At 46.1% G+C, this 24,015-nt stretch overlaps 2 protein-coding genes across 7 annotated transcripts in view; one reads left to right on the top strand and one right to left on the bottom strand.

The window, feature by feature from the left end:
- The window catches only part of ZZEF1 (zinc finger ZZ-type and EF-hand domain containing 1), a 115,733-nt gene extending 104,443 nt beyond the window's left edge, over positions 1-11,290 (bottom strand). For 2 of the 4 annotated variants that reach the window (XM_082370512.1, XM_082370509.1), the window contains exon 1: positions 10,618-11,290. In XM_082370512.1, coding sequence (XP_082226638.1) covers positions 10,618-10,971 — 354 coding nt within the window. In that variant the 5' untranslated portion in view covers positions 10,972-11,290. The remainder of the gene's footprint in view (positions 1-10,617) is intronic. The other 2 variants (XM_082370511.1, XM_082370510.1) reach the window with 1 other exon arrangement.
- Positions 11,291-11,346: 56 nt separating this feature from the next.
- Positions 11,347-23,505, top strand: CYB5D2 (cytochrome b5 domain containing 2). Of its 3 annotated transcripts, none has more exons than XM_082370784.1 (4): positions 11,347-11,783; positions 17,866-18,006; positions 21,915-22,101; positions 22,549-23,505. In XM_082370784.1, exons 1-4 carry the CDS (start codon positions 11,537-11,539, stop codon positions 22,814-22,816), a joined length of 843 nt encoding a protein of 280 aa, XP_082226910.1. In that variant the 5' UTR covers positions 11,347-11,536; the 3' UTR covers positions 22,817-23,505. The 3 variants fall into 3 exon arrangements, with proteins under 3 accessions (XP_082226910.1, XP_082226911.1, XP_082226912.1); XM_082370785.1 differs by having other exon boundaries at positions 11,348-11,783; positions 22,600-23,505; XM_082370786.1 differs by having other exon boundaries at positions 11,585-11,829.
- The last annotated feature ends 510 nt before the right edge of the window (positions 23,506-24,015 follow it).

Raw genomic sequence — 24,015 nt, forward strand, 5'->3', positions numbered from 1 at the left:
ATATAAGAAATGGAAATCTCCCTCCCTGATGTTACCACCCCGTGGGACCCTTCAGAACACATCTGTTCCTTCTACCCCAACACAGCCTGCAGATCACTGGAAACACTGATCAGGTCCTCCGAGTTTCTTCAAACCCTCCATCCTTCAGCCAGTTGTCTATCTGGTATGGCTTTTGGTCTCATTCCCATCCTGGCTGCCCCCTCCAAGATCCCTCCAATTTGACAATAAACCTCAGAGCAGTGCTTCTCAACTTTCATCGGCTGATCCACTATAAGAAATACATTTTATATCATGAGCCAGTATACATGTAATTGGTATAAAAGTTTGGTGAAACAATGTAGTTTTTCTTATCAGATATAATGTACCCTGATCTTTTCTATTCCATTCTACTCTTTCATTTTTTTTTAACTTGCAGGTTAACACTGACTAAATAGATTTCCAACCCACTGAAGGAACAGTCTGAAACTCACTGCCCTGGAACGTGGGGCCCCAGACCCAACTCGATACACTGGGTCTAGCCTCATGGTGCAAAGTAAAGCAAGTCTACCTTCGCCTCTCTGCATACAGAGCAAGACCCCCAATTTCCATGGAGTCTCCACATAGACAGCAACCTGGACTGATCTGCTGTATTCCTCCTCCTCCTCCTCTCCCGCTCCAGGCCTCCTCCTGTCACACCCGCTACGGGCTCTGCCATCCACACGACAGCTATGCAGGCAGCTCCCAAGTGCCGGCATTATGCTAGAGAGCATGCGGGAGATAAAGAGTATAACACAGTCAGACTAAGGGGAAATGTGGACAAGAGGTAAGTGTCACATGGACCTCTTACTTTCTGTGAGACCTGGGACAAGACTCCTGGCCTCTCTAAGTCTCAACTCCTCTTCCCACCCAACCTTCCTTCATAGCTTGTTGTGAGGATCCAAAGATTTCATGAACAAGACTATGCCTAGTAAACTGCAAAGAACTATTAATACATTCTAATTAGAGGCCATAATTGATACACCTCTCAGACAAGAGACAGAAAAGTGGGCTGGCTGACTACAGATTTCCATCCATTCGCCTTGGCCCGAGGGCAGCATGGGGCAGGGCTCAGACCATTCCCGTCTAACCTTCTTAACCACTACTGGGATCAAGACCACAGTACACATAAGAGAATGAGCCAAGATCATCGCAGGCCAGAACTGTGGGCTCAGACAAGCAGAATGCCAGGCTTACATACAAAGGCTGCGCACTGGTTCAACTTGGAGAAGCACACTCCATCAGAAGTCAAAAGATCTAGGTCTGGTCCTAGTTCTGCCACTTGTTGGCTGAAAGGGTCACTTATCCATTTAAGGCCTTAGTTAACTCATCTGTAAGACTGTTTCACATTCCATGTCTAAGTGAAGTACTGAAGGGCTGTCACAGAAGATGGAGTATACAATCCTAGAGCAGAGACAGAACAACAGAATAACACCACTAACAGCAACATTTACTGAGCATTAAGCATGTGCCAGACACTGTTCTAAGGGCTTTACATGAATTCATTTAATCCTCACACTGACTATATAAGGTAGATACTATTATTATGCTCATTTTATAGGTGAGGCAACTGAGACCCAGAGTGGTCATGTAAGTCAATCAAGGTCACACAGCTTGAGGATGGTGGAACTAGGATTTGCCCACAAGTAGGCTGAGTCCAGGGCCCAATTCTCAAGCTCAGTCTAAAAAAGAACAGTGGAACAGGCAGACTTATAAATCGGCAAACTCGGAACTTCCCTGGTGGCACACTGGTTAAGAGTCAGCCTGCCAATGCAGGGGACACGGGTTTGAGCCCTGGTCCAGAAAGTATCCCACATGCCGTGGAGCAACTAAGCCCATGTGCCACAACTACTGAGCCTGAGCTCTAGAGCCCACGAGCCACAACTACTGAGCCGACATGCCACAACTGCTGAGGCCCATGCGCCTACAGCCCAGGCTCCACAACAAGAGAAGCCACCACAATGAGAAGCCCGTGCAGCACAACGAAGAGTGGCCCCCACTCACCACAACTAGAGAAAGCCCGTGCACAGCAACAAAGACCCAATGCGGTCAAAAATAAATAAATAAAATAAATAAATTTATTTTTTTAAATGTAAAAAATAAATAAGTAAATAAATCAGAAAACTCGCTGATACCTTTAACACGCTAACTGTCCAGGATGTTACAGAAGGGATCCTGGGGCAGGTGAGGGACAGGTTGCCTGCAATGGCTACAAAGGTCCCGGCCAACTCAGACTCTAGACCAGGTCCCAAAGAAACATCATTCCCCAAGTTTTGCTTTCTCTCACTATATTTGCACATGCTGTGCCTTTCAAATGGAATATCCCTTTCTTTCTTTTCCCGGCAAATTCTTTCAGCTTCTCAAGCTTTGGTTTGGTGAAGCCTTTCCCAAACTCCCATGCTACTGTTAAATGCTTCTATGTGGTCCTTGAAAGTGGAAAGGGCTTAGGAGGGAGCAAAGGGCTGAAGCGAGAGAAAGGGAGCAAAGGACAAAATTCCCCTCATATATGGGAAACAGTAAATGGACACGGCTGGCTAAATAGCACTGGGAGGTAAGAGTGGAAGGGTATAAAGACCTACATGTTAGACTAACATTTGATTGTGAAGGCAATGGGAAGCCACTGAAGTTTCTAAAGCAAGACAGTCCATAATGTAGTGGTATTCTGGAAATCAGGGAAAGGCAAAACAGATCTGTGACCTTTCCTCCATAGCTCTCATGGATTGTGAAGTTCTCCAAAAGAAAGCCAATACCATCACTCCCCCCAAAGCAAAGCACAAAGAGCCTGAATAACCTCCAATTCCCCCAGGATCTTCCTCTTCTGCACTGCCTCATCACTATCAATGGCCAACGCTTACTGAAGTCTTCCTGTGTGCTGGAGAAGTGCAGGCAGTGCCTCAGAGCCCCATGGCAGAGCAAGGGTACACAGTGTGCTCTAGGTGCCGGAAGACCTGTACAGAACAGGAAACAAGAGCCTCAAGGGTAGGACTGAAAATATGATCATACAGAAGCCATCCGAATCATGCCACAGGAAAGGCTCGGTCCCCACCAGGTGATGGTGCCAAGGCAGGGAATCTTGAAGAACTCATAGAAGCAAGGTCCACACACAGGACAAGGCAGGTGTCCCACAGGGGACAGAGGTAGATAAGGTCAGACAGGGAGACAGGCTGGCCTGTGGGCTCCGACTCATTCAGAGGAATATGTACTTGATCCCTCAAGCAGTGGGGAGCCTCTACAGACTCTGAGCTGAGGGTAAGCAATGCTTGTAGCCTGCTTCCGCGTTACGGTACATTCACATGTCTCTCACACTCTGTGTCTTCACAGGGTACAGAATTACATCTGCATAATTCTATTTGCATAGTTCTTGGGCTCAGAGCCATTCTAAATTAATTGATCAATACTATGACATGATAATGCTAAGATGGTACTTTTCTCCAAATTTCCTCTAAACCCAACAGTGACTAAGAACCTTTTTAAGTTTTCACTAAAACTGTATTTAACTGTTTCCTCCAATGTCAAGAAATACCTTCTTGGGGATTCCCTAGTGGTCTAGCGGTTAGGACTCTGCGTTCTCACTGCTGAGGGCCTAGGTTCAATCTCTGGTCAGGAAACTAAAATCCCACAAACGGTGCGGTGTGGAAAAAAAAAAAAGAGAAGAAAAATTTTCTTATTAAAAGGTTACGGATTAAATATAAAATATAAGGTTGGAGAATGAGGACTGTACCATATTCAGTCTGTCAAATCAAACTGAGGGCTCCATGGGGAAAATACCTACTGAGCACTGGCTATGAGTTGGGACTGTGCTAAGACAGTAAACAAATGAATAAAAATGGTCCTTCCTTAAATGGACAAACTCTTAGAAAGGTATAACCTTCCAAGACTGAACCAGGAAGAAATATAAAATATGAACCGAACAATCACAAGTAATGAAATTGAAACTGTGATTAAAAATCTTCCAACAAACAAAAGTCCAGGACCAGATGGCTTCACAGGTGAATCCTAACAAACATTTAGAGAAGAGCTAACACCCATCCTTCTCAAACCCTTCCAAAAAACTGCAGAGGAAGGAATACTCCCAAACTCATTCTATGAGGCCACCATCACCCTGATACCAAAACCAGACAAAGATACTACAAAAAAAGAAAATTACAGACCAATATCACTGATGAATATAGACGCAAAAATCCTCAACAAAACACTAGCAAACAGAATCCAGCAACACATTAAAAGGATCATACACATGATCAAGTGGGATTTACCCCAGGGATGCAAGGATTCTTCAATATACGCAAATCAATCAATGTGATACACCATATTAACAAATTGAAGGAGAAAAACCATATGATCATCTCAATAGATGCAGAAAAAGCTTTTGACAAAATTCAACACCCATTTATGATAAAAACTCTCCAGAAGGGCTTCCCTGGTGGCGCAGTGGTTGAGAATCTGCCTGCTAATGCAGGGGACACGGGTTCGAGCCCTGGTCTGGGAAGATCCTACATGCCGCGGAGCAGCTAAGCCCGTGCACCACAATTACTGAGCCTGCGCATCTGGAGCCTGTGCTCCGCAACAAGAGAGGCCACGATAGTGAGAGGCCCGCGCACCGTGATGAAGAGTGGCCCCCGCTTGCCGCAACTAGAGGAAGCCCTCACATAGAAACGAAGACACAACACAGCCATAAATAAATAAATAAATAATTAAAAAAAAAAAAAAAACCTCTCCAGAAGGTGGGCACAGAGGGAACCTACCTCAACATAATAAAGGCCATATACGACAAACCCACAGCAAATATCATCCTCAATGGTGAAAAAGTGAAAGCATTTCCTTTAAGATCAGGAACAAGACAAGGATATCCACTCTCGCCACTACTATTCAACATAGTTTTGGAAGTGTTAGCCACAGCAATCAGAGAAGAAAAAGAAATAAAAGGAATACAAATTGGAAAAGAAGAAGTCAAACTGTCACTGTTTGCAGATGACATGATACTATACATAGAGAATCCTAAAGATGCCACCAGAAAACTTCTAGAGCTAATCAATGAATTTGGTAAAGTTGCAGGATACAAAATTAATGCACAGAAATCTCTTGCATTCCTATACACTAACAATGAAAGATCAGAAAGAGAAATTAAGGAAACAATCCCACTCACCATTGCAACAAAAAGAATAAAATACCTAGGAATAAACCTACCTAAGGAGGTAAAAGACCTGTACTCAGAAAACTATAAGACACTGATGAAAGAAATCAAACATGACACAAACAGATGGAGAGATATACCATGTTCTTGGATTGGAAGAATCAATATTGTGAAAATGACTACACTACCCAAAGCAATCTACAGATTCAATGCAATCCCAGCAAATTACCAGTGGCATTTTTTACAGAACTAGAACAAAAAATCTTAAAATTTGTATGGAAACACAAAAGACCCTAAATAGCTAAAGCAGTCTTGAGGGAAAAAAACAGAGCTGGAGGAATCAGACTCCCTAACTTCAGACTATACTACAATGCTACACTAATCAAGACAATATGGTACTGGCACAAAAACAGAAATATAGATCAGTGGAACAGGATAGAAAGCCCAGAGATAAACCCACGCACATATGGTCACCTTTTCTTTGATAAAGGAGGCAAGAATATACAATGGACAAAAGACAGCCTCTTCAATAAGTGGCGCTGGGAAAACTGGACAGCTACATGTTAAAGAATGAAATTAGAACACTCCCTAACACCATACACAAAAATAAACTCAAAATGGATTCAAGACCTAAATGTAAGACCGGACACTATAAAACTCTTAGAGGAAAACATAGGAAGAACACTCTTTGACATAAATCACAGCAAGATCTTTTTTGATCCACTTCCTAGAGTAATGGAAATAAAAATAAAAATAAACAAATGGGACCTAATGAAACTTAAAAGCTTTTGCACAGCAAAGGAAACTACAAACAAGATGAAAGACAACCCTCAGAATGGGAGAAAACATTTGCAAACGAATCAACAGACAAAGGATTAATCTCCAAAATATATAAACAGCTCAAGCAGCTCAATATTAAAAAAACAAACAACCCAATCCAAAAATGGGCAGAAGACCTAAATAGACATTTCTCCAAAGAAGACATACAGATGGCCAAGAAGCACATGAAAAGCTGCTCAACATCACTAATTATTAGAGAAATGCAAGTCAAAACTACAATGAGGTATCATCTCACACCAGTTAGAATGGGCATCATCAGAAAATCTACAAACAACAAACGCTGGAGAGGGTGTGGAGAAAAGGGAACCCTCTTGCACTGTTGGTGGGAATGTAAATTGATACAGCCACTATGGAGAACAGTATGGAGGTTCCTTAAAAAACTAAAAATAGAATTACCATATGGCCCAGCAATCCCACTACTGGGCATATACCCTGAGAAAACCATAATTCAAAAAGACACATGCGGGACTTCCCTGGTGGCACAGTGGTTGAGAATCCGCCTGCCAATGCAGGGGACACGGATTCGAGCCCTGGTCTGGGAAGATCCCACATGCTGCGGAGCAACTAAGCCCGCGAGCCACAACTACTGAGCCTGAGTGCCACAACTACTGAAGCCCGCGTGCCTAAAGCCCGAGCTCTGCAACAAGAGAAGCCACCTCAATGAGAAGCCCACGCACCACAACGAAGAGCAGACCCCGCTCGCCGCAACCAGAGAAAGCCTGCGTGCAGCAACGAAGACCCAACAACGAAGACCCAATGCAGTCAAAAATAAATAAATAAATTAAAAAAAAAAAAAAAAAAAAAAGACACATGTACCCCAGTGTTCACTGCAGCACTATTTACAATAGCCAGGTCATGAAAGCAACCTAAATGCCCATCGACAGATGAATGGATAAAGAAGATGTAGGGACTTCCCTGGTGGTGCAGTGATTAAGAATCTGCCTGCCAATGCAGGGGACACGGGTTCGAGCCCTGGTCCAGGAAGAACCTACGTGCTGCGGGGCAACTAAGCCTGTGCGCCACAACTTCTGAAGCCCGCGTGCCTAGAGCCTGTGCTCCACAACAAGAGAAGCCACCGCAATGAGAAGCCCGCGCACCACAACAAAGAGGGGCCCCCGCTCGCCGCAACTAGAGAAAGCCCATGCGCAGCAATGAAGACCCAACGCAGCCAAAAATAAATAAATAAAATAAAATAAATGAATTTATTTTTTAAAAAAGATGTGGTAATGTATACAATGGAATATTACTCAGCCATAAGAAGGAACGAAATTGGGTCATTTGTAGAGACATGGATGGATCTAGAGACTGTCATACAGAGTGAAGTAAGTCAGAAAGAGAAAAACAAATATCGTGTATTAACGCATATATGTGGAACCTAGAAAAATGGTACAGATGAACCAGTTTGCAGGGCAGAAACAGAGACACACATGTAGAGAACAAACGTATGGACACCAAGGGGGGAAAGTGGCAGGGGGTGGGGTGGTGGTGGGATGAATTGGGAGATTGGGATTGACATGTACACACTGATGTGTATAAAATGGATAACTAATAAGAACCTGCTGCATAAAAAATAAATAAAATAAAATTCAAAAAAGAAAATGGTCCTTCCTTCAAACTTTACAACCCAACGAATTTCACAAAGTAGGCACCAAAGCTAATACAGAAAATTACTAAAATAAGACCTATTCGTACTAAATTCCCACATTCAAGGCATCTGCTATCATCCTGTGTTCAGCACTTTTTTCCTGCTCCAGAGCATACATGATTCTCTGGAAGCTTATCATATTAAGAGCACAATATCTAATCTCTAATCTCTGATGTCAAATAAGAATTTAACTCTAATTCCTCTTCTACATAGGAGTCAATTAAATTAAATATTGCTCCCTGTGAGCAAATCAAAGAGTCCTTCTCCATGGACCACACCCACCAAGAGAAAAGGTGTGTTGTACTATAAAATGATAACGTTTCAGACTTTGGTCTTTGGTACAAGTTCAAGAATTTTTTTAGGACAACACCTCAAGCAACTGAGGTCACAGGAATGTGAAGACAAGACAGCTGGGTACACATGGATGGCAACAGGAGCCGGAAGAACCAACATGTACAACTTGGAAACTCTTACCATTACACTAGTAAATACTATACACCGATGAGAACCTGCTCTACAATCTGGTCCCTGCCTGCTTCCTAGCCTTGTTCTCCTCCTGCTGCAGTTTATGAAATTGTAACCCAATATCTGTTTTCCTCTTCCTCAGTAATTAAATCCTGATTTTTAGCTGAATATACGGCCATGGAATAAGGATCTTTCCCAGCCTCCCTTGCAGTTAAGTGTAGCCATGTGACTGGGTTTGGCCAAACAGGTTTGTGGCCCTCTCCTTACTTTTCCCTTTCCTGCTGGTTGTGCAAAGCAACAGCAACAGGTCATTTGGGTCATTAAGTAAAGGTGACTGTGGAGGATGACAGCACAAGAAGATGGACAGAGTCAGGTCCCTGATAACTGTGAAACTGCTATATCAATCCTGGACTGCCTAAGTGGACTTCCACATAAAAAGCTTCTTTATCATTTAAAGCACTGATGCACTGGATTTTCTGTCCCTTGAAGCAGTTTTGTAACCATAACACATCCTACCATTTTTTCTGATTCTCTATTCTCTGGACTTGGGACTTGTGTATTCGACTCCCTCTGCCTGAAACACTGCTAACACCTCTGTTCCTTGTCTGCTTTCAGCCTTCAAATCAGAGCTGAAAAGTTAACTTTCTCAGGTAAGTCTTCCTTGACACCCTGGATGAGGTTAAGTACTCCTATTTTTTCACTATGCTTTCCCTTGGATAATACTCACCACACCTATAATTGCTGGGTTAATGTGCATCACTTTCAGTACTAGATACTCTTTAAGAACAAGTTATCTGCTTTGTCCACTGTCATCCAAGTGCTGAGCACTCAGTATATGCCCAACAAATATTTGCTCAATGAATGAACGGATAACGTCACAGCCCTTGAGTGAATTCTGGACCACACCTCGAGGACTCCTGGCCTTACATTACGGGAGTCCTGTAGCTCTATTCCTGTCAGACACTCTCACAATGTAAACACTGTTTCTCTCCATTCTCTTTTGGACAATTCTGAAATGTGCTAACTCCTTCAAGAGATCTGCACAGCTCTTTCTGACACTGCTTCATTTTCTCTTTATACACCTAGGACTAGAGTGGAAAGTATTGGGAATTCCCTGGCAGTCCAGTAACTAGGACTCCACACTTCCACTGCAGGGGGCCCAGGTTTGATCCCTGGTCAGGGAAATAAGATCCCACAAGCCACGCAGCATGGCCAAAAAACAAAACAGAACAAAACAAAAGATAGAGTGGAAAGTATTATGTATGCTCCTGGAATTAAAAAAAAAAAAAATGGAGACACTTCACTAAGTTATATGACCAACATTTTCAAAAGTCAGGATTCTTTACAGGTATTTTTAAAAGGAAAATATAAGAAACACACAAACCACATTATATGAATTCTGGCCATGTAGAGGAAAACATCCTTAAAATATTTTAAAAGCCTCTGGTTTTAAAGTGTACATCACTTTTTAATGGCATTACAAGTACCTGTCAGTTTACTGTTTTATGCACTCACCCTTCATTGACACTGAATATACTACATGGTTTACCCATTTTCACAAATTAAGCACCTTTTTGTTATAACATTGTGGAGTTAAAGAAACAGGGCTCCAAGAAGGAGGTAGTGTGATGTAAGAAAAACAAACAAAAAAACCAAGAGATCTGAGTGACGGTCTCCGTTTTGCCAATGATTCACAGGGTGATCCTGGATCAGTTCTTAACTCTAAAATGAAAAATGCAGTACAGATAATTTCTAAGATCCCTTTCTAGGAAAATATTTTGTTGCCATATCAATTTGCTGTTCATCACTTAACTGAGACAATGTTGGTGATTATGCCCAAAACTATTACATATAATTACAAGTAGTGACAGGAAACCTGGTATTTGCCTATCAGTTTTAGGTTCTAGGTAGGTTTAAATGAGTGGAAAATATGACTTTTCAAAGTTCTAAAACAAATGTGTGTTTTGGAAAAGCTAGTTTCTGCATGATGAGAATGGCTTTCAGAATGCGAAAATTTCCAATATGTGTTATTCTCCTCCCACATTCGTCAGGCCCACACACTGGATTCAGAAGGGTCTCTGCGAAAACCCACTGGCCAATAAAACAGAATGGTTTTCATGGCCACTCCCTTGATCCCTAGAGCACATCTCCCTTAAACCATTCTGGAGCATGATAGGGAAGCTCCAGAGGGTAGTTGATGCAGCGTCAGGCAACAGCACAAAGGTCTATACTACAGCAACATGCAAAGACATCTACACTTGTCCAGTACTTCCGAGCAAGAACGGCCTAGTCTAGGATTTCCACACCTCTAATAAAGGTTAAAGAGATTCACAGTCGCCTCCCGAAGTGAACAGGCTGGAAGCGCCCACTGTGAGTCCCGGCACACTCATGGTCCTATTCTGGGAACCTGCAGACCCTATGGGTTCCTGCCCAGCCTCTCCAAAGCCACCGCCCACCTCTTCACGCCCTTGGGGGCGACCGCCCTGCCCCCGCCCCACAGTCGCCAGTCAACCCTGACCTCCTCGAACCGCTCGCCCGAGAAGCCGGCGCCACGAGCCTCCAGCAGCTCCCCGAACTGCTCCAGGGTGACGGACTCTTCGCCGCGGCCCAGCCGCTCTTCCAGCCAGCGCAAAAGCGCGCCGTGGTGCCTGGACACCAGAGACTCGCAGGGCGGCGCGGGCCGCAGCGCAGCCGCCGCCTCTCGCAGTCGGGCCGGCTCCAGTAGCGCTGCGGCGGGAGGTAGCGCCGGAGCCGCGGGGCCCGGGCCGGGGGTCGTGCCCGAGTCCTTGGCCCAGTCCTGGTGCGGACCCCAGCCCTCGCCCCCGGCAGCTGCCGCCTCGTCTTCACTGCTGTGACTCGGAGCGTTCCCCATGAGGTCTCCGTCTCGGGCGCCCGGCTCTGCCGCCGCCGCCGCCGCCTCCCCGCCACGACCTGTCAACCTCCGACGGCACCCGGCGGGCGGGGACGGGGAAGGGACGGCGGCGGCTGCGGCTTCCGGCTTCCTCGCCGACAAGCGAGGATTGATGTCGCAAAGGCGCCGTCAAGCGGACTCCACCTGTCGTGAGACAGCTAGCTAGGGCAACCTGATTTCCAAGACGGCGCGTCTGTCATTACGTCTACGTCATCCCGCGGCCTCCTTTGCCACCGTCTTTGTTGGGGGCAGATAATCTGCCGGCCAGGAAGCCTTCCCGCTGCTCACTTTCTCGGTATCCCTCCACAGTCGCTAGCTATGCTGGAAAAGTACGAGAAAGAGTTGGAGCCAGGGAGTGAACTTTTCGCCAGACTTTCCCCTTTCAGTCCTCCGTTGTCCCCTTGGTGACAGGCGGACACAGGAGAGCGCGCGTCGCGCCGGTGACGTCGCGGCCGGTTCTCCGCCATCTTAGCTGTGGACAGAGAGGCAGCAACCTCGGAGGAGCCGAGGCGGTGCGGCTGTCTAAATGCTGAGGCTCGGCAGGCGTGGGCTCTGGCTGGGCCTGGCCGCGGCGGCGGCGGCGGCGGCCGCACGGCTGATGGGCTGGTGGAGTCCCCGCGCTGACTTTCGCCTTTTCATACCCGAGGAGCTGGCCCGCTATCGCGGCCGCCCTGGGGACCCGGGCCTCTACTTGGCCTTGCTCGGACGCGTCTATGATGTGTCCTCTGGCCGGAGGCACTACGAGCCTGGGGCCCACTATAGCGGCTTCGCAGGTATTAGCGGGGCGGTTCACGCCTTTTTCTGCTACGACGCGGGCCGGTAGGCGCCTGCGCTTCATTCATTCACTTATTCATTCGTTTATTCATTTCCTCTTTTCCTCCCCACATTCGTCAGACCAGCATGGGGACCGGGCTCAGCTGCATATCCTTCTGGTCTGTTTTGACTCGGGCAGGACTGTGGGCAACTGTTGCCGGCCTCTGCTTTGTCTTTCCCCACCACTCTTCCTGAGTTAGGCTGGAGAAACACATCTCTTGCCTCTTACTAGTTACTCTTTACCTGCCAGCAGAAGCCCCCAGTACCTGCTTTGTGCCACACTGCGTGGCTCTCAGGGCCCAGAGATGAGTGACGCCCTGTCCCCGGCCTCAAGAGTTCCCCAAATGGTTGGAAATGATTCCAACCATTTCTTCAATGTGCCCCAATCGGAAGCGATCTTCCTTTCCCCCCACTCCAGGTTTCCCCTAAAAGTAGTACATTTGGTTTGAGTCGTTCTTGCTTCTAGTACAAATGCATTTGTCTGCCTTCCTTAAAAAAGTTTATCAGGTTAGAGCACAGGGAAGGAGTCTGGCCCCATTTACAGTCCTTCAGTACTTAGAACAAAGCTGGCACGTTAGGCCTCAAAGAACATTTGTCAAATGAGGATTATTCTGTCCTCCCTATTTTATATCTTGGGGGATTGGAGGATGTGATTTGCCTAAAGCCCTCACAACTAAGTCCTGACAGCACTTGAACTAGGAGCACCAGCCTATTACTTTTAGAGATGTCGTTTTACCAGCCCAGAAGAATGACTATCTCCTAGATTAAAAAAGAAAAAGAAAATGACGAGCAAGCCTACGGCCAGTGACTAAGCTGATATGAAATAAGCATTTCCCCCTTGTCATTATCTCAGGAGAACTGGGAAGCTGCCTCTGGTACTTAAATACAAGTCACTTCCCTGTCTTTAGGGAGAACTTTTAAGAAATAGAAGCATTGACAGAGAAGGAATTAAGTTCAGTTGGTGTTGCTGAGCTCCTCAAACAGTCCAGAAGGGGAAGGGACTTACCCAGGGCTACACAATGAGTTAGAAGCAGAGCTAGAACTGGAATCAAGTGTTTTACTTACCTGCCAGGTGAGGACACTTTTGGTGCACTCTCCTGCCGCACTCTGATGCAGCCATCATGGCTGTATGCACAAGTGTGAGCAGAAAACGCTCCATTTCTGGAGTGATTTTTCTTTTGCAATGTGCTCTACTGTTGATTGAGTTCCTTTGTGCCCAATATTTATTCACCATCCATTTACTGACCACTGCCATGTAGCTGGCCCTGTACCACGTGCTGAGGAATCAGAGATTATAACATTGCTCCCCAACACCTATGCACTCTAGTAGGGAAGCAGGTATGTTCACTTATTCACTCAGTCAGTCAATATTTTTATTTTTTAAAAAGATATTCAGATGGTATAAAATCCACCCTTTTAAAGAGTACAAGTGGTTTTTAACATAGAAAGTTGTGCAAGTATCACCATTATCTCATTCCAGAGCATTTTTATCACCCCCAAAAGAAACCCCATATCTATTAGGAGTCATTCCCCAACCCCTCCGACTACTTAGCCCCTGGCAACCAGTATCTACTTTCTGTCTCAAAAGATTTGCCTCTTCTGGGCATTTCATGTAAATGGAGTCATGCATGTGGCCTTTTATGTCTGGCTTCATTCACTTAGCATAATGTTTTCAAAGTTCATTCATGATGTATCAGCATGTCAAGACTCCATTCCTTTTTATGAACCAAATAATATTCCATTGTATAGCTATACCACACTTTGTTGATCTATTCATTATTTCTTGGATATTTGGGTTGTTTCCACTTTTTGCTTATTATGAATAATGCTGCTATGAACATTATGTACAAGTTTTGTTGTGGACATGTGTTTTCAGTTCTCTTGTGTATATACCTAGGAGTGGAATTGCTGGGTCATATGGTAACTTATGTTTAACTTTCTGAGAAACTGCCCGTTGTTTCCTAAAGTGGCTGCACCAACCTACATGCCCATCATCAATGTATTAGAGTTCCAGTTTCTTCACATTCTCAGCAAACTTGTTACTGTCTTTTTTTTTTCTTTTTGATTATAGCCATTTTAATGGGTTTGAAGTGGTATTTCATTGTGGTTTTGGTTATTTGCTTCTTGCTGATAACTAATGATGTTGAGCATATTTTCATGTGCTTGTTGACCATTTGTATATCTTCCTTGGAGAAATGTCTATTCAAATCCTTTGTCCATTTTTAAATTGAGTTGTCTTTTTATTGTTGAGTTGTATATATGAGTTCTTCATATATTCTGGACACTTAGATCCTTATCAGATATATAATTTGCAAATATTTCCTCCCATTCTGCAGGTTGTCTTTTCACTTTTTTTTTTTGAAGTATAAATGACTCAATATTATGTTAGTTTCAGGTGTACACCATAGTGATTCGATATTTTTATATTACAAAATGATCACCACGATAGGTCTAGTGACCATCTGTCACCGTACAAAGTTATTACAGTATTATTGGCTCTATGCCCTATGCTGTATCCCCATGCTTATTTATAACTGGAAGTTTGTACCTCGTAATCTCCCTCACCTATTTCATTCAACCTCCTGCCTCCTTCCCTGTGGGCAACCACAAGTTTGTTCTCTGTATCTATGAGTCTATTTCTGTTTTGTTATGTTTTTTTGATTCCACATATAAGTGAAATTATACGGTATTTGTCTTTCTCTGACTTACTTCACTTAGCATAATACCCTATAGGTCCATCCATGTTGTCGCAAATGGTAAGATTTCATTCGCTTTTATGGCTAATATTCCACTGTATATGTGTATATCCATTTATCCATCTATGGACACTTAGGTTGCTTCCATATATTGGCTATTGTAAATAATGCTGCAGTGAACATAGGGGTGCATATTTATTTTTGAATTTGTGTTTTTGTTTTCTTTGGATAAATACCCAGGAGTGGAATTGCTGGATCATATGGTAGTTCTATTTTTAATTTTTTTGAGGAACCTCCATAGTGTTTTCCATAGTAGCGCCCCAATTTACATTCCCACCAACAGTGTACAAGGTTCCTTTTTCTCCACATCCTCGCCAACACTTGTTATTTGTTGTCTTTTTGATAATATCCATTCCGACAGGTGTGAGGTGATACCTCATTGTGGTTTTGATTTGCATTCCTCTAATGATTAGTGATGCTGAGCATCTTTTCACTTGTCTGTTGGCCATTTGTATAGCTTCTTTGGAAAAAAATGTCTATTCAGGTCCTCTGCCATTTTTTAATCAGGTTGCTTGGGTTTTTTTGTTTTGTTTTTTAATTAATTAATTAATTAATTTTAAATTTTTGGCTGCGTTGGGTCTTCATTGCTGTGCGCGGGCTTTCTCTAGTTGCGGAGAGCAGGGGCTACTCTTTGTTGCAGTGCGCGGGCTTCTCATTGCGGTGGCTTCTCTTGTTGTGGAGCACGGGCTCTAGGCACATGGGCTTCAGTAGTTGTGGCACACGGGCTCAGTAGTTGTGGCACACGGGCTTAGGTGCTCCACGGCATGTGGGATCTTCCCGGACCAGGGCTCGAACCCGTGTCCCCTGCATTAGCAGGAGGACTCTTAACCACTATGCCACCAGGGAAGTCCCTGTTTTGTTTTGTTCTGTTGATGTTGAGTTGTATGAGTTCTTTGTATATTTTAGATAGTAACCCTTTATCAGATATATCGTTTGCAAATATCTTCTCCCATTCAGTAGGCTGCCTTTTCGGGTTTTCTGTTTGTTTGTTTGTTTTGGCTGCGCCTCGAAGCTTGCAGGATCTTAGTTCCCCAACCAGAGGTCAAATCCTGGCCCCCTGCAGTGGAACCACGGAGCCCTAACCACTGGACCGCCAGGGAATTCCCTTGCCTTTTCGTTTTGTTGATAGTTTCCTTTGCTGTGCAAAAGCTTTTAAGTTTGATGTAGTTTCATTTGTTTACTTTTGCTTTTGTTTTCCTTGCCTGAGGAGACATTCCCAAAAATATTGCCAAGACCAATGTCAAAGAGCATACTGCCAGGAATTCCCTGGCAGTCCAGTAGTTAGAACTCTGCAGTTTCACTGCCGAGGGCCCGGGCTCGATCCCTGGTTGGGGAACTAAGATCCCACAAACAGCACGGCCAAAAAAAAACCCAACAGCATGCTGCCTATGTTTTCTCTTGGGTGTTTTATGGTTTCAGGGCTTCACTTTCTTGATAGTGTCCTTTAATGCACAAAATTTAAAATTTCTGACCAAATCCTATTTATTTTCTCTCTGGTGGCTTGTGCTTTTGGTGTCCTAGCTAAGAAACCATTGCCTAATCCTAGGTCACAAAGACTTACACCTATGTTTTCTCCTAAGAGTTTTATATTTTTAGCTCATATATTCAGGTCATTGATTTATTTTGAGTCAATTTTATATATGGTAGGGGTCCAATTTCATTCTTTTGCATGTCTCTATTCAGTTGTCCCAGCACCATTTGTTGTAAAGACTATTCTTTCCCTCATTGAATTGGCACCCTTATTGAAAATCAATTAACTATAAATGTACAGGTTTCATTCAGTCATGTATTTATTAAGAATTTAGGGCTTCCCTGGTGGCGCAGTGGTTGAGAATCTGCCTGCCAATGCAGGGGACACGGGTTCGAGCCCTGGTCTGGGAAGATCCCACATGCCACGGAGCAACTGGGCCCGTGAGCCACAATTACTGAGCCTGCGTGTCTGGAGCCTGTGCTCCGCAACAAGAGAGGCCGCGATGGTGAGAGGCCCGCGCACCGCGATGAAGAGTGGTCCCCACTTGCCGCAACTAGAGAAAGCCCTCGCACAGAAACAAAGACTCAACACAGTCATAAATAAATAAATAAAAGAACGTGAATTTCTTTAAAAAAAAAAAAAAAAGAATTTACTAAAGATCAGGCACTACCAGACACTGGGGAACTGATTCTTAAGTTTGGTGTGTTCTTTTCCCTGATAAAACTTGCAGACTAGTAGAAATGACAGACGTTAAATAGTTATCACATAAGCAATTAATCAGTTATTTTTGTGATGAGTGTTAAAAGGAGAACATACTGGTGTTACTAGAGGCCTTAGCCTAGTGGGGGAGGAGGAGAGTGAGGAGGGGAGTACAGTGGCAAGGTGAGGCTGGCGGTGACTGGTGCAGAGCCTTGAATGGCCTGTTAAGGAATATGTACCTTGTCATAGGGCAAAAGGAAGCCCCTGAGGATTCTGAAGCAAGAGATGATATGATCGACTTATTTAAAATATCAGCCTAAGTGTTGTATGGAAAATAGATTAGCGGGGGACCAAATGAATGCAGGGAGACCTAGCAGCTTACTCTAGTAGTTCAGATGAGAGATGACGGCAGCCCGGGCTTGCTTAGTAGTAGATGGGGCCAGGCAGACTGATATTTAGGAAGAAAGTATAGGACTTGGGGACTGATTGGATGTGAGGGATGAAAGAGTAGTCAAGGACTACATTTCTGGGCTGAGCAAGTGGTTATTAACCGAGACAGGGAGTACTAGAATAGAGGCAGGTTTCCAGGGGCTGGGGATGCAGTATGGACATTTTGAACTTGTGATGTCTGAAAGTCATCTAAGGCACGTTGAGAAGACAACTGGATATACAGGTCTGGAGCTCAAGAGAAGTCTGAGCTAAACATAAAAATTTGGCATCTTTGGCATAGAGGTGGTACTTGAAACCACGGGAGTGGATGAGACTGTCAAGTGGAGGGTGTGGATGGAGCAAAGGAGGTGAACAAGAATTGATGTCTGAGACTGGTAGAAAATGAGCTAGAGGGGTTGGAGGAAAACCAAGAGTATAGTGTCACAGAAGCCAAGGGACATGGTCCACCATGCGAAATGTTGCTGAAAGCCAATGAAAGAACAGGGTGCATGCCAGAAAGCATGTCCAAGATCCAGGAGCGTCTGTCACCGAGGGGGAGGAGGGATCAGCTTTGCTGGGGGCTGGGGAGTGAGGGTTTTTGGGAGATGTTTCTCAGAAAACAGATTCTTGAGTTGCTACAGTGTTGGTGATTTATAAGTTAATCTACTGGAAACATCTCCCCTGCAGGCCGAGACGCATCCAGAGCGTTTGTGACCGGGGACTACTCTGAAGGAGGCCTTGTGGATGATGTATCTGACCTGTCATTTTCTGAGATGCTGACACTCCAAAGTTGGCTTTCATTCTATGAGAAGAATTATGAATTCATCGGTAAGTATTCCACAGGTCATTTCCATAGATTTCATTTAGTTGTCTTGCAGTTGTTTTTTTGTTTTGTTTTGTTTGTCTTGCAGTTTTTTTAAGGGGCTAGAATTCTTTGGGGATTGGACTCAAGGTTAAAATCTGAAAAATGCCCATGGATTTTTCACCTTAAACTCTGGCTGTCAGTGTGGCGGTATGTCCCAGAAGGAAATGGCTGGGGCACTTGTTTCCACCACTTTTTTTTTTTTTTTTTTGGCCGTGCCACGGCTTGTGGGATCTCAGTTCCCTGACCGGGGATCCAACCCAGGCCCTCGGCAGTGAAGGCGCGGAGTCCTAACCACGGGCCCGCTGGGGAGGTCCCTGTTTCCCTCGCTCTCGCTCCTGGGAGAGGACTGCCCGACCACTGGCTTTGGCCTCTGCTGCCCCACAGCCTGCGCCACCCTTGAGCAACCCGCCCAGGAGGGCAGCTTCCCCGTCTCACCGTGTTCCAGGCGTCTGGCTTCAGCCACAGTCAGGGAGGCTCAAAGCCTGTTTGCAAGTGGTTTTGACAAATATCCTTTTACTTCGTCCCCGAAGGAGACAGACATTAACCTGTGCCCATCCTCAACGAACTCCCTCCCAGGTGGAAGTCATGCTCATCAAACACTTGTTCAAGCCAGTTGTGTGGAGCGCCGCACTTGCTACCTAAATGAGAAGATACCTAACGGTGTCCTAAAGAAATGTTAGACACGAAACAGTAGATTGCTTCACAAACACTGAAATCTGGGATGGTTGGGCCCCTTTTCTCCATCTACTGCTGCCCTGACCTCTCACTGGAGCCCACTTAGACACGGCTAATTTCCTGAGGAACATCAGGGCCACTTCACCACTGGAACAGGTCTAAATTGGAAGTTCTTTCTCTGCCCCTAATGCCCCTGCATGTCTGCTTCTGTCATTACTCCCTGGGTTACCTCTGCTGAGAACCTTGGCATTTTCACTAACTCCTCTGCTCCCTCCACATCCAACTAGCCGAGGCTCTTTTCATGAATCTGAAGTTCTGTTTCCGGTGCCCCCTCTTCCATACCCACCACTGTTGGCCCCTGTCACCCCAACCTGCAGCACTTTGTTTTCACCCAGTCTGCACCAGGCCACTCCTCAGATCACAACTGTGTTTGCCACTGAAGGAACTGACCTCTATCCGTCTGGCCTTCAGAAGGCTTGGTTCTCCCTTTTCCCCATAAAGTTGCCAAACCAAAGCTGAAACATGACTGTGTTAATAAGGAAAAAACCCAACACAGAAGAATAAAAGTGGAGTCCTGTGTGTCAGCAAAGGATGCCAGACCAAACACATCACACTGATATTGAGGGGCAAACTGATGTGTTTGGTAAGATGAGTGAACTAGTCTTGTTGAACAGTGTTCACGTGTAGGGGAGTGAGGGGCACATGGTCAGCAATGCCTCAGAAGGACTGCAGTTGAAGTCAGGATATACTCGAGTGTCTGCCGTGGATACGCTGTGGTTCTGGTCCTCGTGGGGCCACAGACGGGCTGAATGCAGTCCCTGTCCTCTGTTAGCACATTCTGTAGGGCGAGGGCAGTGTTAGGTTCCTTCAGGGCACCAGAGACCCTCAGGACAGAGCGGCAGAAGATGAAGGTTTATTACACGGGTGCACACTGAAGGGCGACAGCAGGAAGCCATCTTGGCAGCCACATGGCCAGGCCTCGAGGGGAAACGAGATGTCATTTTTGTGTTCTGGAGACCCGGCCAATGGTGACCGCCATTCTCACAACACAGCTTCTACCTCCTTCTCTGTTGCCTCTACTACTGCTGTCCTCTCTTTGGGTCTCATGTCTAAAACCCACCAGGACAGGCTTGTCACCATGCATACAGAGACCCTCTATAGGAGAAAGCGCGGTGCCAGGCCAACTCACAGACTGCAGGCCTGGGATTTGGGCCCTGACCCCTTCACTTATTCTCACAAGCGTTCAAAGTGAGTGCTCTGCACTAAGCAGCTTTGAGCGCTGGGGCCTCACTGGCGGGGAGAGAGAGATCATAAACTAGTAAAGTGACGAGACTATTCCAGGTAGGACTGTGAGTTAACGAAAACTAATGTGATGCATGTGTGGGCATGTGCGTGACACCTTTAGAGCAGACCGGTCAGGGGAGGCCTCCTGGAGGAAATGAAAATTAAGCTGAGACCTGGAAGGTGAGAAGGAGCCAGCCATCCTGAGATCTGAGAAGAGAGTATTTCAGGCTGAGGGAACAGAGTGCCCGAGGTGGGGAGCAGCGAAGCATGGTCAGGGAGCCTACAGTGAGGGAGGGAACAGCTTAAGAAGAGGCTGAAGACGCAAACACGAGTCAGATGGTTGTCTTGGAGGCCTTTGATAAGAAGTTTGTGTTTTATCCATATGTTTTAGGAAGCCATAGGAGGGTATAAACCAGGCATGGAGGTGCGATTTATGTTTTTAAAAGGTCACCCAGCTACTCCGTAGAGAAAGAACTGTGGGAAGGCATGAGCTGAAGCAGAGACCACTGGGAGGCCACTATCGTAATCCATCGCCTGGATTAGGGTGGTAGCAGTGGAAATGGAAAGGAATGGGCAGAATCAGGGTGTTTTTTAAAGGTTGGACCGACACGATTCGCTCATGGTTTGGACATGAACGAAGGGAAGTGTACATTTAGATGTGAAGGAGGAGTCAGAGATCCAAGGCTCCTAAGCCAGGGAACACAGGCAGAAGTGATAAAAATAGGGACTTCCCTGGCGGTCCCGTGGTTAGGACTCTGCGCTTCCACTGCAGGGGGCCTGGGTTCAACCCCTGGTTGGGGAGCTAAGATCCCGCGAGCCACGTGGAGCAGCCGAAAAAACAAAGTGGTAAGAATAGAATTGGAAAGGTCAGGATAGGGAGTTGGACTTGGGAAGATGAACTGAATCTTGGGTACATGAACGTACCCTGGAATCTCAGTTCTCGGGGACTGAGAAGATTGGACAGACACAGCAGGGACAGGTATGTATGGATACCTCCTCCTACTTGGGCAAACCTTCTAGAAGTGCTTTCTGCTGCTTCTCTTGCCCTGTGACAGGGGCTGCTGTGAAAGCCACTTGCACTTCAGGACTCGGAGATGAAAGTCCCTGCATCTAAGAACTGATCCCTTCTTGGCTCTGGCCTACAGGCTCACTGACCACTTGCTGACCACTGCCATAGCTTAGACCTTACAAATTCTGACAGGGATTTTAAACTGAAACCAGTTTCCACTCAGTTTGTCCACTGAAGGACTGAGCCAGAAAAGAATAGTGGAGGGGAGAGCATGAGCTCGGGGCCAGACCCACTTACTAGCTGCAGAGACTTCCCAGCTATTCAATCTCCCGTCTCCTAGGACCACGGGAGCACTGATTTCTCTCTCAAACGGGTATTAGGAGGATTACAAAATACTGGTAAAGTGCTAGCAGAGCTCCTGATGCTGAGTGAACACTCAATGAATGACTTATTTATATCCATATAAGACAAAATAATTCAATGTAGGGAAGAAATGAGCCACAAACATGTTATGCAATAAGCCATTCATTCATCAAGCATTTCTTGAACACCTACTGTGTACCTCAAGCACTGTGGAACATTGAAAAGTGAGTGATATGTGGTTCCACTCTCAGGGAACCGATGTCCGGAAGGGGAAAGATTTTATAATTTCCGTGCTGGAGGACTCTACATCTAGAACAGGGAGGCGTCTATCCAGAGTCGTATAAGATGTTGAGAGACATCGGGATAGAAGGCAACACAAGTCCCTCCAACCAGCTCTTAATAAATCAGCAGCCAGCAGGCTACTGTGGAAGGCGGAAGCCCTGGGGACTCGGCTTTACTAGGACTTCTGCAGGAGCTAAGCCTCTGTTCCTGCCCCCCCCTCCCACGGCTACTCTGATGTCAGCTTTCCTGTCACCACAGGGAGGGTGACAGGAAGGTTCTACGGAGAGGATGGGCTACCTACTCCAGAACTGACCCAGGCAGAAGCCATGATCACCAAAGGCGTGGAGGCAAATAAACAGGAACTGAAAGAGAAGCAGAAGTTTCCACCATGCAATGCTGAGTGGAGCTCAACCAGGGGCAGCCGGTTCTGGTGCTCCCAGAGGAGGTAAACGGGCTTCCCTTCTGTTCCTCCCGCCTCTCCCCCAAATCCATCTTCTAGGTCACCACATCTATGTTGTTCAGTGAGGCCATAAATTGACTGTTAACCCAGGGGAACTTTGTCAAAATACACGTGCTCTGGGATAGCGATTCTCAAGCCAGACGCTGCTTTTGAGACGCTCAGAGGCCAGTGGGGGAAAGCCTTTCACAGGTGTTGCCACCAGTGCAGGGAAGTGGCGCCGCCTCCTAGGAAGGCACAGGGCAGGGGCCGGAGCAGCAGTGAAAGCACGACGGGCTCTGCCCTCGGAGGGGAAGCTGGAGGGCCTCGGGGGAGAGCAAGAAGGTTCGGGTGAGCACTGCAGACCGCCGCCTTGGGAAAACACCAAGGCGGCAAGTGAAACGGCTTCTACTTTTCACAAGGCCTGGCTCACTTCTCCCTCTCCTCCCTTCCCAGAGAAACTCACGACTTCATGCTTCAAGCAGCCCTCTTTCCTTCTCTCCTTAGTGGAGGTGTGAGCAGAGACTGGATTGGCGTCCCCAGGAAGCTGTTTAAGCCAGGTGCCAAGGAGCCCCACTGCGTGTGTGTGAGAACAACTGGCCCCCCTAGTGACCAGACGCCGGACGACCCTACGCACAGAAATCGTGGGGACTTGGACCACCCCAACTTGGAGGAATACACAGGCTGCCCACCCCTAGCCATCACATGCTGTGTCCCCCTCTGAGCCGGGACCCTGTATGTCCATAACCCACAGGGAACCCTCACCTGCCTTTCCCTAATGGGCCCTTGACTCCTGTGCCCTAGGATGGCTCCTGCATGAAACAAGAGGGCCTGGAAGGACTGGGCCATGCTCTGCAGACAGGACTCATGCCCCTCCCCATGGGCTCACCATTTTGGTGACTGAGGCCCGCGCCTGGCAACCTGCCTAGTACTGGTCGGCCTGTTCTTGCCACTGTTCCCCTAGATCTCCTCACCATCATCCTTTGGAGTTCGCAGGTATTAATGGGCACAAATTTGACCAACTCAAAACTAACTGGACAGACACGCAGAAGGGCTCTGAGCTCCAACAGCTTCCTTCCCACGGACTCCCAGGCTGCCCAGATCAGCTGCCGGCCTGGGCCCTGCTTGTAACTCCCACCCTGGTCAGGACATCGGGGGCTACATCATTCCCTTACAACTCAGAAACAAGTAGACACATCCAGAAAAGCCGTATGAACTAACAGTATCAACACAACCCTGTTCCGGTTCCCCACTTGCTAATGTGAGCCCTGACTTTTACGACCTTTCTTAAAAGTAAGACCTCTGTCCTAAGGCAAACTTGAATTTATCAATACAACCAAAAGCCACATTGAGTTAATTCGAGCTGGACCAATATAGTGAGTGAGAGGTGACAATTAAAACAGGATGGGCTAATTCTGGAAATGGAAAAGTTTTTGCTTATAGGGATGCAGCAAATCCAGATGCCTCTGAACAAAGCAACAATTTAAAGCAAGGGTACTGTTTCTCTTTCAAACACTTAAAATTAGGGGTGGTGTGTTTTCAAAGGGAGAAGTCTGCATTTTGAGCAAAAGGTAGTTTCACAGCTCTAACGCGGACACTGGCTAGCGCAACATCAAAGTTTGGGCAAGGCTGCAAGTGCCAATACAAACAGCCTCAACAGTGGGTGGTGTGTCCAGGGTCATCTGTAATCTCCCACACTGGACCAAGTTCATTCCCATTACCTCCTGGATTCTAGTTAAGCTCATGGGGGCAAGGAGGTCCTACCTTACAGGTAAGGAAACGAATCTGGAGCGATTACAGGTGCATGGTCTCCCCATCTGCGCCTTCACCTCAACTTCTCCCAATCCCCTCAGCTGTTAATCTAAACATTCTCTGTCCTCCCTTTTTGGTCATTTTTCCTCTCCTTTATCATTAATCTCACTT

Source organism: Balaenoptera borealis (genome assembly GCF_965194805.1).
Source record: "Balaenoptera borealis genome assembly, chromosome: 20".
Taxonomy (NCBI): Eukaryota; Metazoa; Chordata; class Mammalia; order Artiodactyla; family Balaenopteridae; genus Balaenoptera; species Balaenoptera borealis.

Bases quoted from the DNA above. Each gene is read 5' to 3' on its own strand.
- CYB5D2 (XM_082370784.1), top strand. From the start codon at position 11,537: ATGCTGAGGCTCGGCAGGCGTGGGCTCTGGCTGGGCCTGGCCGCGGCG. The intron at 11,784-17,865 runs GTATTAGCGGGG...TCTCCCCTGCAG, and splicing joins CCACTATAGCGGCTTCGCAG to GCCGAGACGCATCCAGAGCG. The intron at 18,007-21,914 runs GTAAGTATTCCA...CTGTCACCACAG, and splicing joins GAAGAATTATGAATTCATCG to GGAGGGTGACAGGAAGGTTC.